The 18,723-nt window shown below is 41.4% G+C and overlaps 1 protein-coding gene across 5 annotated transcripts in view; it reads right to left on the bottom strand.

The window, feature by feature from the left end:
- zcchc14 (zinc finger, CCHC domain containing 14) overlaps nucleotides 1-18,723 on the bottom strand; it is a 33,601-nt gene that overhangs the window by 4,128 nt on the left and 10,750 nt on the right. For 2 of the 5 annotated variants that reach the window (XM_054776427.1, XM_054776431.1), the window contains 11 exons: nucleotides 15,812-16,025; nucleotides 11,858-11,928; nucleotides 11,669-11,740; nucleotides 11,417-11,484; nucleotides 7,476-7,654; nucleotides 5,540-5,573; nucleotides 4,987-5,476; nucleotides 4,806-4,903; nucleotides 2,715-2,809; nucleotides 2,348-2,500; nucleotides 33-1,226 (listed from right to left, as the gene is read on the bottom strand). In XM_054776427.1, the coding sequence (XP_054632402.1) occupies nucleotides 33-1,226; nucleotides 2,348-2,500; nucleotides 2,715-2,809; nucleotides 4,806-4,903; nucleotides 4,987-5,476; nucleotides 5,540-5,573; nucleotides 7,476-7,654; nucleotides 11,417-11,484; nucleotides 11,669-11,740; nucleotides 11,858-11,928; nucleotides 15,812-16,025 (2,668 nt within the window). The remainder of the gene's footprint in view (nucleotides 1-32; nucleotides 1,227-2,347; nucleotides 2,501-2,714; nucleotides 2,810-4,805; nucleotides 4,904-4,986; nucleotides 5,477-5,539; nucleotides 5,574-7,475; nucleotides 7,655-11,416; nucleotides 11,485-11,668; nucleotides 11,741-11,857; nucleotides 11,929-15,811; nucleotides 16,026-18,723) is intronic. The other 3 variants (XM_054776429.1, XM_054776428.1, XM_054776430.1) reach the window with 3 other exon arrangements.

Below are 18,723 nucleotides of genomic sequence, written 5' to 3'. Positions count from 1 at the left end.
TCAGAAGATCCGGGTTCGAATTGTTGACCTACCTTGCTGTGAAGAATCCATGGGCGGCTGTTTGCAGTCCTCTGCTCTGTGCCCGTTCGCACCACAGTTGTAACAAGAAAGGTTTCCTGCTATTCGTTTCTGGCTCCCGTTTCCCACAATGCCGTGGGGCGGGTAGAAGCCAAAGCCCTTATGCTGGTCATGTGACACAGGGCTCTGGCAATAGAGGGGAGGTGGTGCAATCGTTGGGTAGGAGAAGGGCGAGGTGCGAGTGCCAGTGGCGCTGGATGAGGCCATCAATGGACTGAAATGGAGCAGAGGACCCAGGGTGAAGATCGAATTGGCTGTGAACGGCTGCAGGTAGCCGGCCGTGGGACCATACCCAGACAAGGTGCCATAGGCCCCGCAGTTCCCTCGACATCCACATGAGCTGCAAACACAGTGGGTGTGGCCTGGGCTGTGCTCTAATGAAGTGGCAGAGGAGGTGGAGGGGCCGGGACTAGATTGAGCAGGGTAGTATATGTTGCCGGGCACTGCGGCAATAGGGACGGTGCTAGCAGTTGCCATGGAAACAAACACACTTCCACCACTGGAGCTAGCAGATTGTGGCATCGACTTTGTGGGGGGGCAGGTGGAGGTATATGTAGAAAAAGAGGGGGTGGAAGAAGGAATAGGTGGGTAGGAGTAGTACATGGATGGAGATGAGGATGAAGAGGAGGATAGGTGAAAGTGGAGGGGGGGTTGGGAGACATGGTGGAGGCTGTTGGAGGTGGAGGTCAAAGCACAGCTGGTCTCGACCATCAGACCCACAGCAGCTCCTTTAAGACCAACACACCCTGCAGAGTCATGGAGGGTGGAGGAGCCGTCTACTTTGAGCCTGGGGAACAGGTTCTCTAGCCTCATGCCCATGAAGCCCACACCCGAGCCCAACACTTTAGTTCTGTCCTCCATGCACAGAGAGGGTGGCCTGGGCTTTCGCGGGGAAGACAGGATGCGTGCTGGGTTTGAGGCCGGGGAGAGCAGGCTTTGAGGGTTGCTGCCTTGTGGGTGGTAGTGAGGAAGCGTATACGGGAGGTGGGATGAGCTGGATGGAGGGACAGGAGGAGTTGTATCAGTTTGGACGGGAAGGACCTGGGCCGTGGGGCGACTGGAGCCTGTGGGGCTGTGTGAGTTTAGGATAAAAATGCACGAACGGTCTTTTTCGTGACCTCCTCCGACTGCATCTTGAACTGAAACACCTGAAGAACAGAAAGAGAGGGGGCTTTACGAATGAGACAACTGCACAAGTGTACATACAAAAATACTCTACTGTGTGTGTAAAAACCTGCTGCGGCATATAAGATACATACACATCTTCATCACACAGATCACAAGTCAGACAGTCTGCTTTCTTGTCATAATATGGCACCTACAATAGTGGAGCAGCATAGTCCAGAAATGTCAGCACACAGCATATCCAGCATGTTGGGTCATTAAGAAGAGGGCTGTGAAATAGGAAAAGGTATTTGGCTACAGTCCCATGAGACTGATCATGATCAGCAGAAAATACGGGGGAAATTAATGATAAATGAATTTAATAATTGTTATGTTTTAAAATGTTAACTTTAATATGATGGGAGACTCAATATGAATGTGCTGACCTCACGTTTCCATGTTAGTGTGGTATTGAGCAGAATAATGTCACATATTTTTCATGTAGATTAACATCCCGTAGCTGACGTCGTGGTCTTCTTTAGACTACAAGCTAGTTGAGCCTGAATCAAGTGTGCCATGTAGTGCACACCTTTTTCTGCACAAAACTCGTACATGCGATTCATCAATCAACCATCCATCTATTTTATATACCGCTTGTCCTCACTAGGGTCACGGCTATGCTGGAGCCGATCCCAGCTAACTTCGTGCGAGAGCTGGGGTACACCCTGGACTGGTCGCCAGCCAGTCGCAGGGCACATAAAGACAAACAACCATTCACACTCACATTTAGAGTTTGCAATTAACCTCCATCCACCCATCCATTTTCTATGCCACATATCTTCATTAGGGTCAGGGGGGTATGCTGGAGCCTATCCCACTCTCCCAGTATCTCCAATTAAAAACTCCAAACTCCACCCAGATCTGTTATGTCTAACTGATTAATCAATCAGTTCTAATTGAGGCCCCAAATTCCACCACTGCTCCAGGATCACTGATGGTGTGTGCTTACTAAGTTCACTGCTGTGATGGAGCGAATTCATGGAAAGTTGGGCCTTCATTTTAAATCGCAATACAATTTGAAAATGTGACCCAAATGTCCCTTGTACTATATTTCAAAGGCTTTTCCTTCATTCTTCTCTGTAATACTTCCAACAAAGAAACTTACGCCTGTGAATATCTCTGCTTCTGTCCACAGTGGAGTCACAGCAGAGGGGTGTTTGGGGGGAACAAGAGGAGCTGGAATAGCCTGAGGATGAGCTGCTATCTGTGTGGACGGGGTGATGGTGCAGCACGGGGTCCACTTCCACCCGCAGCTCTACTGAGTACAGCAACATATTTGTGACCACTTTTTGGTTAAGATGGCCTGATACACACAGTATGTCCACTCTGGCACTGTCTAAGGTAGTGTCACTGCTGCTATGCTGCTTAGTTTTGAGCTACTCAGGAGCAGGGTGGGTATAATACCATGCCTTGACATTTTTGTTGCTGTTCTTTGCACTTTGTTTTTTTTCATCCAATCAATTTGACGTTACCGGCAGTAGAGGTGTGCATTGAGGTTCCCATATGACTAGAAGGTGTCACTCTGGCGATGCCACTGCAGGTCCGTTTCTCCATCTTCATCTCCCTGCTGAACACAAAAAATTCCAAATTACAAAAATTATCATGAAATTAAGCAGATAAGGCTGAAATTGTTAAATAGTTTTGTGTAATCCTGCTCACTAAACAACAGCGAAAACACCCTCCCTTTGTGGAGGCAATAAACTCTAAGTGCCCAAATATCACCATTAGAGGGAGACATTGTGCACAGAGTAATCTCATCAGCATCTTTGTAGCTCTTGCTACACATCTGCCAAACCTCTGAATGGAAAAGGACTGCAGGGACCTTCCATTTCATTGGTGTTGTTGAGACATGCGTATGCACACACACAATTTTAATAGGGTACCTGCCAAATGGAAACATGATGATGATAATGGAAACAAGATCAAAAGACGATAAGTGCAGGGATCTGTGTGTGCCTATAAGTGTACGCATGGATGTGCTTGTCTGAGTGAAAAAATATGCACAGGGCGTGTGTACTTGTTGTACGTGCATTTGTTTCCCTTGATTATCTCTTCCATGTAAATCTTATCTATCCTGCCGACTCAGTGTTAGTAAACCATTGATGCAATTATGCTGTGCTGTGTTTGCTGAACATCGACAGCCGAGCTCACAGCAGTCAATCAGTTGGTTAGTTGATAATAGGGCAAAGCACGGTACTCTGATGTACATTCTACGGTCATGTCACACAAACTGGGAGGCTCAACATGTTGGGCCTACAAGCCATTATGTCTTGATCGTCTAGGTCAGGGGTCGGCAACCTCTTCCAGTAAGGAAAATGGTCTGGAGCCGCAAAACATGACACAGCTTTAAAAGTTTTAATCTTTTAAAAATTGTACCTGTTACAACAACAGAATTCAACTAACAGAAGCACAGAGTGCATGTGTATTTTTTTAAGTGGCACAAAAGTGCCACAATGTATTTGATCTTCTCAAATTTTTGGTGCCAAACTGTTTCCCATGTAGATTAGTGCGTTTGTGAATGTAAAAACGAGAGGCATTAACTTAAATGACTTATTAGAAAGGCGCAATATGAAAGTGGGGTGGGGTGGGGTGGGCAAACTTTTTGACTCGCGGGCCGTAATGAGTTAAAAAAATTGTCCGGGGGGCTAGACTATATATTTGATACATGCACGCTATTTTACGCTTATAATTCCAACAGTCCACTTGGAATTACAGTGTCATCCAATCTGCTATATGTGCTTTTTTCAGGAGCACTTTAAACATCAGACCACATCAATCAACAATTGAATTTTACATTTTTTTTCTACTGAATTAAAGGATGTGATATACAATGTGAACTATGAACGCTAAAACATTGACTATTAAAAAATAGTGAACGTCACTCCTTTTTTACTTTCCAGACAGTGCAGTGGGTAGGTTAAATTGTGTGTCACATATTTGTTGACTTGTGTTTGTTTGGCACCGTGGGTGAGGTAGTTGTTTGGATCGCTGCATGTGAAAAGCTATTTAAACCATCAAAAAGTCGTCTCAGCTTGACTGACTCTGACTACTTGCAAGTCATGTTGCCACCTTGTATGTTTAAGGTTTAAATACTTTGGAAGCAACTGGCGGGCCGGATTCAAACGCTTGGTGGGCCGCATGTGGCCCCCGGGCCGTAGTTTGCCCATCCCTGGTGTAGATGCATTCACGGATATTTCGGACTCTTTTTTGAAAATGCACTGTTTCTCCACTCCGGAGCCGTGGGTTGCCGACCATTGGTCTAGGTTGTTCTGATCAACTCTGCAAATTTGTGACATGCAAAATGAGCGCACAGTTACAACCTAGAACACTCTAAGAAAAAAGCAGGTAACGTTACATCCAGGGGAAGGTACTGTACCGGTAACATGGTAACAATCCCTACATCCCCCATAATGTGCATAACACTTCAACCAAGCTTTTTCAGTATGTCTTATTTAATGTCCAAACAGTCAGAATAAGAAAGAACAAGTTGACAAATCAAAGTTGCTTACAGTTGGACCTAAAACCAAAAGTCTCAAGAGAAACTGGATTAGTTAGCAACTCACTCTGCAGACTTCTGCAACTCCAGCTGGGTCTTGAGTTTCTTCTTTGCTCCCTGGGTTAAGTCGTACTTGTTCAGGTCGTCCTCTGTGAGTGCTAAAAACTGCATAGGTTGAGAAGAGGTGAGCAGGAACCTCTGTTAACATGTTTACTTGCATGTTCAATAATTGAGTTGTTTCCACTCACCTCTTCCATTGTCAGCTGTTTGAATACTGGATAATATTTATGTAGGCGAAGCTTGCGCAGCCAGTCTAAAATGCCATTCTGCTCTGGAGTATTAACCTGGGACTGAGATGGAGACTGTGTATGGGACTGGGAACGTGACTGGGAATGGGAATATAAGAGGGACTGGGAATGAGGTGGGTGCTGAGGCTGTGTACTGGACTGACTGCTGGTTTGCAGCTGAAGATGTAATGAGGACTCTGAATATGTGTGCGACGGAAGTGAATGACAAAGTTTGCTTTGAGGGTGTGGCTGGGAGGAAGCATCACCCCTGCCAGCAAGGAAGCTCTGGGTGGGCAGGGCTGGCATAGGGGGAGCAAGGGAGGACAGCTGGGGGGAGTGCTGTGGAGGAGGACGGGACAAAGGGAGAGAAGCGACGTGACTGGAAGAACGGGCCATGACAGAATTGTGGGTGCTGACAACTGGCTGTACACTGGCCACTCTGTACACCGCCCTGAAATATGAAACACCGTCATTCTCTTGCACACAGCAGTGATGATAGATGACAAAATCTTACCTGTTGGCTCCTCTGTGCTGCATGACACAACCGTCTAGGTGACAGATTGAAAGAGAAATGTCAGAAACACTGCAGAGTATATTGCATATATGTAAATACAATTGAATGTTACTCTGTATATTATACTGCACTTACATAATTCCTTCTATTTAGATTTTTTGGGGTTATCAACATTAGATAAGACTGGTCTGGAACCAAATAACCGCGATAAACGAGGGAAGACTGTAAGACATTTATTGTTGTAGACGACAAAAGCATTTTTGTGAGTAATCTTAACTTTCTGAATACACCAGCCTGAGACACAACTTTTCTGTGATGCAGAACTTGTATATGCGCAAGTGAACATGCTGTCATCGACAAAGAAATCATTCTCACATAATTCAAATTTAGACATAAATAAACACAGAGTAGTCGTGAATACCAACAGCTGTGAGTGACAGCCATGAACGGCAGTTGTTTTATTCGTGTCGAACAAAAATTACGAACATTTTTAGGCAGTTTAATTTGTAATTGTGAGGAATATACATTTACAATACAAAATATACATTTTTTAAACTACTATTTGTAAATATATGCTAGCCGGCGGTGGTGTTCTTATAGTTTTTGGTTTAAAAAAAATGTAATTTGGAGCGAGTTGCATACAGTCCCTTTAAGACTAAAACCAAGCAAATTAATGGGCACTGACAAATATGTGTACGGGTAAGGGTAAGAGTATTCAGCACCATAGTGTGCATACAATTAATGATTAATAGGAATAATGCGTTCCTAAAAATAACATCCCTAAAAATCACTTGATAATTGTGACTGTTGTAAATATTGTGAACGCCGGGTGACTACAAAAGCCATGACAATTACACTACAGCGACCAAATGTCCCGTTTTCCCACGACATGCCCTGTTTTCACATCCTTTACTTGGCCATTAAATTGAGCAGCTTTAGGGCACTCTGCTGCACGTGACGTAATCCCTGAGAGGCTGCTGTGTGAATTAGTTTTGCTAAAAAGCCAAAGAAAAAGCCAAACATATTTAGATTTTAGATTACAGTTCATCCCCTGAGGCTTGCAGAGTTGAAGTCTCATTAAATTGGGGACGGCATGCACAACGGCGGTTCAAATTCCAAAGTTCTTGCGGCTTTAGAGGGCACAGTTGACCTAAGGTTCCTGTGTTGCTCTGTTTTTAGAATCATTTTCATGTCGGTTTTGAAAGTTCTTCCTTTGGAATTTGTGTATTTGGTTACAGGTAGTATTTTAACAATTTTCTATTCATACCGAGAAGGCATACTTTAAATGTATTGAAATTCTAAGGAATGTTTGAGTACATTTCGAGTATCATTTGAGTACCTCATTGCCGAGCCAACTGCCGTGGGTTTTCTTTGCATATCACCCAAAATTACACTATACTGATTACTGATTCAGGCTACTTCTGGTCTGAGTCACACACAAACACACACATACACACACACTGCACTGGAGGTTAAAAATACTAAATGAAGTCACATTCGTAGAATCAAGCGCAGGCACACACACACTCACACTCACATACACATAAACGCACTCTAGGCTTCCCAACACAAACATACCACAATGAATTCCCACACCAGACTAAAATAGATACTGCCCTCCGCCTCCAACACCTTCAAAACACAAACTGAAAATGCTCACTGCAGTATCACGACCACCACCTTCACAGTTAACAACTAGGAGTGACACTCATGACCTCATATTTTTCTTTAAACATTCTCCTCTCTCACAAAACACAGACAGGAAGTCTTACATCTGGACTCCCTTTCTCGACATCTAAGAACAGGTATCACCTGTTTTAGAACCCTTCTGCAAGCCTCCAAGACTTCACCGTTTACATAACTGTGATAGTGATAGAAAATGTGACATTTTCAATCTGTACAATGGTATGTTATCAAAAACCAAATTAAAACTCACTATGGCTGGATGTGAACGGGCAGGTTGGGACAACAGGAGCCATGGAAGGGGAGGAAGGCATGTTGGGGAGCGGGGAAGGGAGGGTGGACAGACAGTTGGGTGAGAGAGGCCTGGTGGAGGTGAAGAAGAGCTGGACACTGTGGTGCTGGAGGACATGGCAGGGCAACGCTGTCAGACATCTGCGTGCAGGTGGAGAGAGCAGACAGTGGAGGGACAGACATAGAGATGGACCAAACAGACAACCGGAATTAAATCACTATCGATGCTATAATGCGAGTGTGAACTTTGTGTCACTATGGACAGTTGTTTACACGACAAGGACATTTCATACTTGAAAGCGCAAACATCTGAAACCATGTCTCTGAATGGATCTTTGTAAAAAAAACAACATCGTTATCGTTTGCTGTGTAAAGGATGAAAACATAGAACATGTGCTTGCAAGTTAAGGATTCAATGTACAGTTGTGGTCAGATGTTTATTCATAATCAAGTCATATTCATTCATATGCTCTTCATGAATTATTTGAACCATTCTTTCTTCACGATGCAAAGATTATACAATGTATATCTTCAAAGATTTTTAAAAACAAGAAGTGGGTTCACAAGTCATTTCTCTAATCCACAGAGAGTCAAAATTACACACTAATTATAAATTATACAGAATAAAGTATATAACATGTTCTCTACAATAATCTTTGATTTTATGTATATTTTTAAATTGCTAGTTATGGTGAAATGGAAATTTCATGGTTGTGATTGTTACATTATTGATGTATAAATGATATTGGGGAAAAAAAGACAAAAACCTGACACGAATTTCATGTTTTATCGAGTGGCTCTGATATGAACTGTAATTGTATCGTGTAAATTGATTTGCAGTGGAAGTCATTGTTGAGGTGCTGTTACGTTTGCAGGGCTCGTCAGTGATCATGGCTGACAGCAGCTGACAGTTTCCCTGTGTCAGCATAGAAAGGATTCGTTTGACGGCACTCACTGGAGTGACCAATATTTAGACCAATGGGAAAGTCCAAAGAACTCAGAGAAAATCAAAGGTTATTTATACTGTTATTTACACAAGCTGGAGAAGTCTTTTGGAACTTTTTCTAAATATCTGCGGATTACAAAATAATCAGTTTAAACAATTGTACAAAAGTTTATGTTATGTGAATGTGTCATACTGGCGCACGGCACAAAATTCAAATCACAGCTGAAACTTGGATATAAGTGGGTGTTCTAACAAGACAATGACACAAACACAAACGCACATCAGAAATGGTTTTGGAATGGATAATGCAGACTGACATTAAGTGTCTGGAATGGCCTTCCCATAGCGCTGACCTCAAACCTATACAACATTTGTGAACTATGCTTAAAAGCTGGGTCTGTGCCAGGAAACCAACCAATTTAAATATATCAGCCAGAATTAGGCCAGAAGTTTTTTGACGGCCACTAAATTATAGCTAAAACATTATAATATGTATGTATATATGCCATAATAATAAAAATAGCTTTATATAGAGGCTTTGAAGATACCCAAAGCGCTTTACAGTGAAAACCATTATACATTCACTCCACAGTCAGTCACTCCACTGTTGCGTTTGTGCTGGTCAACATAAGTGTTTGTTGTCCAGTTAAAATTTGTTATTTACATACAGTGTTGCAAGTTTTCATCTGACACATAAGATTATCCACTTTTCAGTCCATTTTTTTCAGAGACTGTTTTGATAACCTTGTGTTTTTGAGATGGGTGGTTTGCATGTCGGCCACACAGTCAGGAGATCGGGAAGACCTGGGTTCGAATTTCCGCTTGGCACCTCTGTGTGGAGTTTGCATGTTCTCCCCGTGCGTGCGTGGGTTTTCTCCGGCTACTCCGGTTTCCCACATTCCAAAGTCATGCATGTTAGGTTAATTGGTGACTCTAAATTGTCCATAGGTATGAATGTGAGCGTGAAAGGTTGTTTGTCTATATGTGCCCTGCGATTGGCTGGTGACCATTCCAGGGTGTACACCCGCCTCTCACCCGAAGTCAGCTGGGATCTTCTCCAGCATACACCCCTGACTCTAATGAGGACAAGCGGTATAGAAAATGGATGGATGGTGTTTTTGAGAAACTTCTGAGAATGAGAAAACTTTGTTGTTGCATAAATATAGCCTGTTTCAGCCTTATGAATGCTGATCTGTCTTGGATGTACAACAGTTTTCACCCTAAGTCAGCTAGAAAGAGTTGAATACAAGGATGAATGTGAAGACTCAATTCAATGTGGAAGTAATCAATCATCTTCTATACAGTGTTGTTTTCGTAAATGATGACTATGGAGAAATTATTTCGTTGACGGATCTTTTTTTCATGCCAAAAACGAGACGGTGATGAGCTAAACATGGCTCTTTGATGGCTAAAACGTGACGAGAAGTGTGCTAGTTTTCGTTGACAAGACAAGACTGGGCGAAAATGTTAGTGGGCGGTCTATCAGACTTTTAAAATGCATGACATTTCTGTATATTGTGTGGCTAATCTGTCAGTCAAAAACTAAAACGTAGCAATGCATCCTAGCTTAGCATGCAGCGCACTTTCTGCTCAACATTGGTGGCCAGTGACAGTAGTCACACACACAGCAGCGGCAGCGCTTTTGGTGGGAAACGATACACTGATTTTGTGGATATACTTTAAATATAATTCAACCGAAAGAAACACTGAATGCATTGTGCCGAGAGACGGAGGTAAAAGTGGCTGAAATCTCAAGCAGCACCTGAAGCTCATCACACCGATATTCTTTAGAAGGTAAGTTACAACAAGCTGTGTTAACATATCATATACAGTGTTCCCTCGCTCTATCGCGGATTTTTTTTTTTTTTTTTTGCAATTTTAGTGCTGTTTTTTTTTCTTTTTCTTACAGCACATAAACGCTGTTACAGGCCCATCCTGGCCCTTTAAGAAGAAGTAGAGTCTCTCTCTTCCCTCGCTCATCTGTCTGCACCACTCATTGTCTTCTGCATCCTGATTGGCTGTAGACCATTGTCAATCAATCTCCTTTATGTCGCCCTGCCGTGTCTCTTGTGTCATCACTACCTTGCTTGCTTGCTAGCTTGCCGCCTTTGTATGTTTGCAAGTTTCTCCCCGACAAAACCCACAAGGTCAACAAAACGTTCTGCGCCCAGAGGATGCTAACCATCGCATAAATGGTTGGACTTCTGGACATGCTGAAGGAATGTAAAAGTTACGCAGCTGTAGGGAGCCATTACGGAATAAATAAATCTTCAGTTCAAGGAGGACTGCAACAGCAGAAGTACTGCAGCAATATATTTGAACAAGGATACAAAAACGTTACAGTACAGCAGAATGGCGCCATGACGAAAGAAAGAAAAATCTGAAGTGTTCGGTACTGGGTGGGTGCCAGTCATGTGGTTAATAAAGGGGTGTAACGATTTATCGATACATCGAGGCACCAATTTATATTCCTATGATCCAACTACATCAATCTGTGTCCAGCAGAGTTTCCATTCAGGACGACATATATCTATCTAACATCGTTTAAAAGGTTATCAATCGACTGAATCGATACTAGGAAATAAAGCATGGGATTTTTCAGTGGCTGCTATAGGCAGGTGGCCCTTCTATAAAGGTGGCCACTAAGACAGGTTTGACTGTATATATAGATATATATACACACACACACACACACACACACGCATGTGCTTATTAAGTTTGCTAAGATACCTACATTTGATTGTGTATTCTTTCTTTTTTTTTCTCATCCAATTTTCAATTCATTGACATTAATTATTTATTTTAATTGTTTTACTAAAACTGACTGAAACTACACCAAAATGTTGTAAATTTTTATCGACTAAAACTAAACTAAAGCTATCACACATAGAAATGACAAAATGTGACTAAAACAAGAAGCATTTTGTCCAAAAGACTACGACTAAAATGACACTAACCTGGCATCTGATTCAACAGAGTGAGGCAAGAACTTCTCCAGTCGTTCATTGGGAAATGCCTGTGACAACTGACAGATGACAGAATATGGAATAAAACTACCAAACTATGATATTATAAGCACATTACTGTCCAGTATAATGACACTACTTAATCACCAACCATATCGATGAAATATATTTGCAAACAAACATTAACTTCTTTAAACTAAGCCACAGGTTGATTATTTTGAAAATCAGAGTGGTGGTTCTCACCTGTGAAAGAAGCTCTGTCACCTCTTGTTGACTTCGGACAACTGATGACACAAAACCATCTGACCAGCTGGCCTGAAGGAATAGTGGATTGTGAATTAGAGAGAAAGCTGTAGGTGAATACGTAAACTAGAAAAACAGATGGAATTTTTTAAAAGTTAAAGGTTAGCTTGTGTTTCAGTACTGACCCACCTCGAACATATAATCACTTGTGTCTTCAAACTTGTGTGTCACCCCTCGCAATGCAACTCTCTCAATCACCACTAAAAATTCAGAACAACACCAAAAGTTAAAGTCTGACCAAGCATGGGAACTTTTCTTAAATAAGGGTCCATTATAACTTTAGGTTAGGTGAGCAGCATCCTCAGGTGGTAGAACTTCCATCATAAAAGGTTGCTCTGTCACAAGCTAGTACTGACTGTGAAACGACACATCGTCACTGTATTAACAGGCAAATGAGTGAACTTTGTAAAGCTTTCTGTACCTTAAAAGATAATGCATTAAAAAACGTCCCTCGTACCTTGAAACTTTGACGATCTTGATCCATCAGGTTGTGAAAGATAACCATAGAAAAGTTGCTTCTGATGTATTTTTAAAGTAGGGCTGTCTATCGGTTAAAAGGTTTAATCATGATTAATCACATTTTGTCTATCGTTACTATTAATTAGTCTATGAATTAATCACAATGACAGAGAGAAGTTTTTATCTATACTAAGTGTACCTTTGAAAGATCATTTTAACACACCTATCAACATGAGACTGGATAATATGTTTGCGCATTTTTGTTATTAAACATTCTGTCTGCTTTTAATAGTACAACACAAAATGGACCTCAATGCATAAAAAACAAACATAATGTACAAGTAGACAATGGTAAGGTAAACTGTCCATCACTCAAATGTTATTCTTTTCACACAAATAATGTCACAAAATATAATTGTGACTAACATTACAAATAAAGGTTTGCAAAAACAACCGCCAAGTGAAATGAAAACAGGGTGTTAGAAAAATAGACAACTTACACAAAATAAAGTGCTCAAGAACAGTCGGTAGTTTAAAGAACTAGGACTGCGCTCATATACTTTAGTGCAGTCAGGCTATAGCTAATACTTCACTTCAAAACACTCTTTTACAGAGACATACACAAAGCCTTTACACACACACTTTACCACACTCTTCTTGATCTGGCGACTTCAGCCGCGTGGAAGTATGACACTGTAGGTCATTCAACATGCAACTCTTATTCTGTCATCTTTGACAAACACAGCAGTTGAAACACAAACGCTAACAAATCACTGATGAACAATAAAAATGTACTGCCATCTAATTGAGCGCTGTGTGTGTGCTCGCTCAGTTCCACATTTGTCCCCATATACTAATGTGACACAAGCCCTCCAAATAGCTGTCTTCTGCTATACCTGATGGTAACTAGCAGCTCGTAACCTAAATTTTAGCTCACAATTCACAAACCTCGTATCAAAAAAACACTTGTTAGTTGGGACACTCGTATGCCGAGGTACCACCATAAAAATTAATCAAAAAAAATCCCAGCAGTTTCTCCAGCTGAGTCCAGCAAGTGGCATTTCAGACTCGACGTACTCCGGTGACAACTCAACTCACAGCGACGGCAGATACAAATAACTCTGCTCTTGTCGACAGAGCCACCCTACTCTTTGTCAATTTCTGCTCAATATTTGGTCCCGCTTGTGACTCAACATCAACTGTACCGCCGCTGTGTTTTCTCAAACTACGGTGTGGGCCGAGGGTCAAACATGACGTGAGCACATTAATCGTGCATCAAAAAACTAGTGGCGTTAAAGTGATTTTCCGTTACCCTGTTATTATAACTCATTATAATCACGTTAACTTTGACAGCTCTAGTTTAAAATAATCCTTTGTTTGTGAGTAAAAAGCTTTGCAAGCCTCATCAGCAATGCAGAGAAAACAAGCTTAAGATCACACAGTGTGATGGTTATGAAAAAACAGCTCAATGAAACATTTGAGAAACAAGAGGAGGGATTCTTCCTGCCTGAGCTCTATCCTGTCAGTTTACTAATTGTGGTGCTTTTCATTGTCATAGATAATGATTACTTGGAAATCAGGAGCTGTTAACGGTGAATTAGCCACTAGCCGCGAGTCAAGCTAATAGACAGTGGTCAAAACAATTGCCGAGCAATGGAATGCCTAATAGTTCTTATTCATAGTTATGCACTTTTTAACAATATGCTATAACTAAGATTAATTCATTGCAAAAAAAATTTGCGGACCCAAGTTTGAGAATACTGTACCTGCTTTAAAGGTTTGCGGTCAAATCTGTATACTGTATCACTAAAAAAAACAAAGCAACACATACACAGCAGCAGGTCATTTGTGTATTTATATGTTTGTACAGGTTTTGTCTTAATTCCAATATTAAACTGCTGACATTTTTTACCACTATAGTGTCTGAATATCCACTTGAAGAATGATGATGAGTGTACTATTTCAGCAGCTATGCCTTTAATATGAACAGTACACTGTACTTCTGGATCAGTGTGACAGTATTTAATTACTTGGAAAAGCCATGCAACTCTACACCATGAAAGTTCTGCTTTTCTATTTCTCTTTCATTTCTCTCTTGCCTTGGCATTTTAATAGCATACACTCTTCCTTCTATCTACATCTTTGTCTGATGCATGCCTCAGGTGAAGAGGAAATACTTCACATATTAGTTCCATGTCAATAGTGTAGGAGGTGAAAGTGATTTGAAATGGCACGATTGTTTTTAAGAGATGGGTGTGTGTGCAAAATAACCTCCACATATGAAGGGAGACACATTAGACTCCAAAACTCAACGTGAAACCATATCAGGCATGCAGGGACAAGCAGCTGGGGAGGAGAGGACATGAACGTAGGCGAAGCCAAAAATGGGAGGAGAAATAAGGACAAGAGTAGCAAACTTATTGCTCTGTCTGTGTCTGGTTCACACATATACATGCATGCACACAGACACATGCAACACCTGGTAGGTAGAACCTGGAATGGACCCTTAACGCTGCCTGCCATTCATAGGAATCCAGGCAGCCACATATGCACGTTAGCCTGCCCATATGTGGTTATGTGTGTATGTGTGAGTGAATGCAGTAGGTGTTGCTGCATACTGCCATGCCAAAGTGATCAAAGGAGGAGCTTTTCTAATGCCAATAATTCCATACAAACATCTGCTTTATCTGACCTTGTGTTTGGATTAGTTACAGCTCATTTTACCTGGCGTGAGGTAAAAAAAAACAACAACAACATCTAAATACACACACAAGCGGGGCTGGGCTATTTTGGTCTTTACTCAAATATGCATAGTTCTCGATAACGTGCCTCTAATTTTCTGTAATCATGTTTTATGTGTTTCTATGTTCTCAAAATGATGTTGTGTGTTTGTGTGCATGTTGTGTGTTTTATGGTGATGACAGCTATGCGCTGTGACCATGAGGTAATGTGAGAGAGCAGAGTATTTTTTTCAAGCGGGGGCAAGGAGCCAGATGGATTGGACTAGAAAGTCAAGCTCTTTAATGTGAATCCAACATGAGCCACTGGCTTATCAGTCGCTGATTGATTTTTGAATGGTTGATAAAGAAAGGCATGCTAAATAACTTCAATCAACTAATAGTTATAAATGATCTGATACACACATACTGCCATGTGAAAAAGGTTGGACCCCATTATTAGACTGACTTGAAATTTCAGGAATCACCGCAAAATTTGGTCACACCTTTAGGGGACTGACAAGCCTATGTCTACACAACACATTTATATTATTCATTAATGTAACTAGTTTTCTGGAAAATGATTGTTTGTTTTTTTTGTGTTTGCAAAGGTTTTATTTTACATAAAGCCCAAGAGACAAAAATAGACACTTCATGACATCGTACAGCCTCAACTTGGAACTATGTGAATCCCTGAGTGACATATAACACTACAAGGCCTTGAGGCTGCATTCTTTAAGCGTAGTCACCGTAGCGTTAAGAAGAACTAGCATGCTGGATCTTGCCCATACACTTCACATTCATATGCATCGATGTTGGAGGATCATTCATTTATTTTAGGTCAAGCGGAGGATGGCAATCAATCGTATCAAAACACCTTGGCTGTGACATTTTGCACAAGGCTCACCTGTTCCTCTCTTCCCCTGGTGGCTCTGCATGCTCTTGGGTGGTGGCGCAGCATCGTGGCCAGGGCCAGCAGGTGGCAGAGGAGGAGGAGGAAGATGAGGAAGGGGGAGATCCAGGGGAGGAGGGCTGAGTTCCTGGCTGACCGCTTCATCTCCTCTCCCAGTTGTCACCTCTGATCCAAGCACTGAGCCTGTACCAGCCAATCTGGTTTGACTCTGGAAAACATGAGGGAGAAAACATTGAAAAAGACCCAACTCTGGACCACTGTATACCTTAACTTAACACAAATTAGTTCAAGTTAGGGAACAAGAATTCTGGCATTTTTTAAAATTTTATTTAAATTTTTTGTTTTATTTTTTCGACTGGGAAGGACATGTATGGCAGGAGTTCTGTTGAAGACACTGGAAATTTTAACTATTTTTAACTAACTTTCGTGCTTTCCTGACTACACTTCACAAACACAAGATCAGCACTGCCTGCTGAATTCCCCAACTTTAACTTGGAAAAGCGAGAGGTACAGATTCCTTGACATAAACTAGTTACAAGTGTTGATACCTGCTAGCAAGTCAAGCTAACTGCTGAAGTTCAAAGTGGTTGCCTAGCAACAATGCCAACCATAAAACAAAATTGAATTATTAGCAATTGATGTGATACAAGGAGGGGTAGGATTAAATAAGATCTGCTTCTTCCTCCTCCTTTTCGGACATGTGGAACTGTGACTTGTCACATGAAGCATTCGATGTATACTGTATGCATGTTCAAAATAAATGAAACCATAAAGCATAGACATGCTGATCCCAGTGGGAGACAAGGGGGTGTGGCCCACCCCCTGACTGATTAATTAAACAGTGACAGTATGCTGAAATATTTTAATCCATATTGTGCATACGGTACTTTGTAAACAACGTTCATACTGAAAGGATGTTGTGTGTGTGACAGACAAAGTTATAGCAGGGGATTGTTTTTACAAGAACCCTGGATTAGGAAAAATGAAAACCCATGCCACAATTTTATGCCTGAGATTTCCATTTTTTCCCATTACACTGACATTTTGTTATGAAATTATTTGCAAACCACACAAACTACCACCATGTGCTGTGCGTGATGCATGTTGAGCAAAACCGAAACATGCTACTGGTACAGACACATCCACCAATACAACGGCCTCTGTCTCGCTCTCTCACAGCAGATACACAGGAAGACACATGTTCTTTATTACGGACAAATACAATCCACATTAGCTTAGTAACTGTTATAGTTACAGTCAGAGGGTTACATACACTCATCATATGCTTCAACGTCTTATTCATTTTAGGTCCTTAAGGATATATTTGAATGGGTTGCTTTCCAGGGCAGAATGGTAATACAACTTACATCTTCAAAGACACAAATTAATTTTCTGTAATTTAAACAAAGTCAGAATTAAATATGTATGTATTACTACTTTTACATACATGTAGACTATCTTTTTTTAACGCACAATTAATGTGCACACGTCCTGTTTGACCCTCGGTCCACACCGTAGTCTGAGAAAACATTGTGGCATTGCAGTTTATCATTGAGCCACAAGCGGGAACAAATATTGAGCAGAAATGGGTACAAAAATTGTATTTTGAATGGTAAGTTCAGCTTCAAAGCCCTGCCAGATGGCTCTCTTGACAAGACCAAAGTTATTTGTTTTGTTACATGTACTTATATCTAGTTACATGTACTGTACTTGTATCTTGTTACATGTACAGTAGATGCCCCTACAACGTAAATAATCCGTTCCGAGAACCTTTATGTTATAGGGTTTTTATGTTATACGAAGCGTAAAATACATGTAAATAGCCTAATCCGTTCCAAGATCTTACCAAACTCACCCCTTTGGCACTTCAAAATATTCAAAGTCCACCAAATATGGTGGGAAAATATAAGAAAACATTAGCATAAACATAGTACAGTAACATTCCAATATAAAATAAGGTAATAAATAAGATTACTTTAAATGAATAAAACTGAAAAACAAAAACAATCCTACTGTTCACGAGATGTCTTGATCAGGAGCGCAAGTGGAGGCAGGAAAGAGGAGGAGGACTAGCCTGAGTCGAAACGCGACTCAAAGAGTCTAAGAGTCAGCTGGTCTTACAGACAAACGCACACGCACTACACAATAATGCTGTGTGCAAAATTTTAATTTGTAACTTAACTTAATTGTTTAAGTTAGTTTCAGGGCGACTACGAAGAGGAAGGAGTTTGAAGGGACAAGCCTGTCTCTCACACAAACTCACGTACGTGCTGTATAACTCAGCCAATGAGATGAGAACGTAGGCGGTGCCCCGAAAATCAGCCAATGAGAGTGTGATGCGTCAGAAGGCGTCATCAAGTGTTAGTCTGAACTTGCACCGACTTGAGGCATTAATAAAGTTGATTGAAAAAAAAAAAGACTTGCACTGACTTGACGCTTTATGTTATATGGAATTTCTTCTGTAATACGAAGCAAAAACTTTACATAAATCTTTATGTTCAGTGGAATTTATGTAAAAGAAGGTTTATGTTATGTTATGTACTACTGTACGTGTATCTTGTACACTTACAACTTACAATTAACAGGCTAATGTGGTCGCTATCCATCCATCCATTTTCTATGCCGCGTCTCCTCATTAGGGTCGCGGGGGCATGCTGGAGCCTATCCCAGCTGACTTCGAGCAACAGGCGGGGTACACCCTGGACTGGTCGCCAGCCAATCGCAGGGCACATACAGACAAACAACCATTCATACCTATGGACAATTTAGAGTTGCCAATTAACCTAACATGCACGTTTTTGGAATGTGGGAGGAGACTGGAGTACCCGGAGAAAACCCACGCAAGCACGGGGAGAACATGCAAACTCCACACAGAAATGCCCAAGGGAGAATCGATCCAGGTCTTC

Source organism: Dunckerocampus dactyliophorus, chromosome 5 (genome assembly GCF_027744805.1).
Source record: "Dunckerocampus dactyliophorus isolate RoL2022-P2 chromosome 5, RoL_Ddac_1.1, whole genome shotgun sequence".
NCBI lineage: Eukaryota > Metazoa > Chordata > Actinopteri > Syngnathiformes > Syngnathidae > Dunckerocampus > Dunckerocampus dactyliophorus.
Note: the sequence above shows the minus strand (reverse complement) of the source record. Positions and strands in the feature narration are given on the sequence as shown.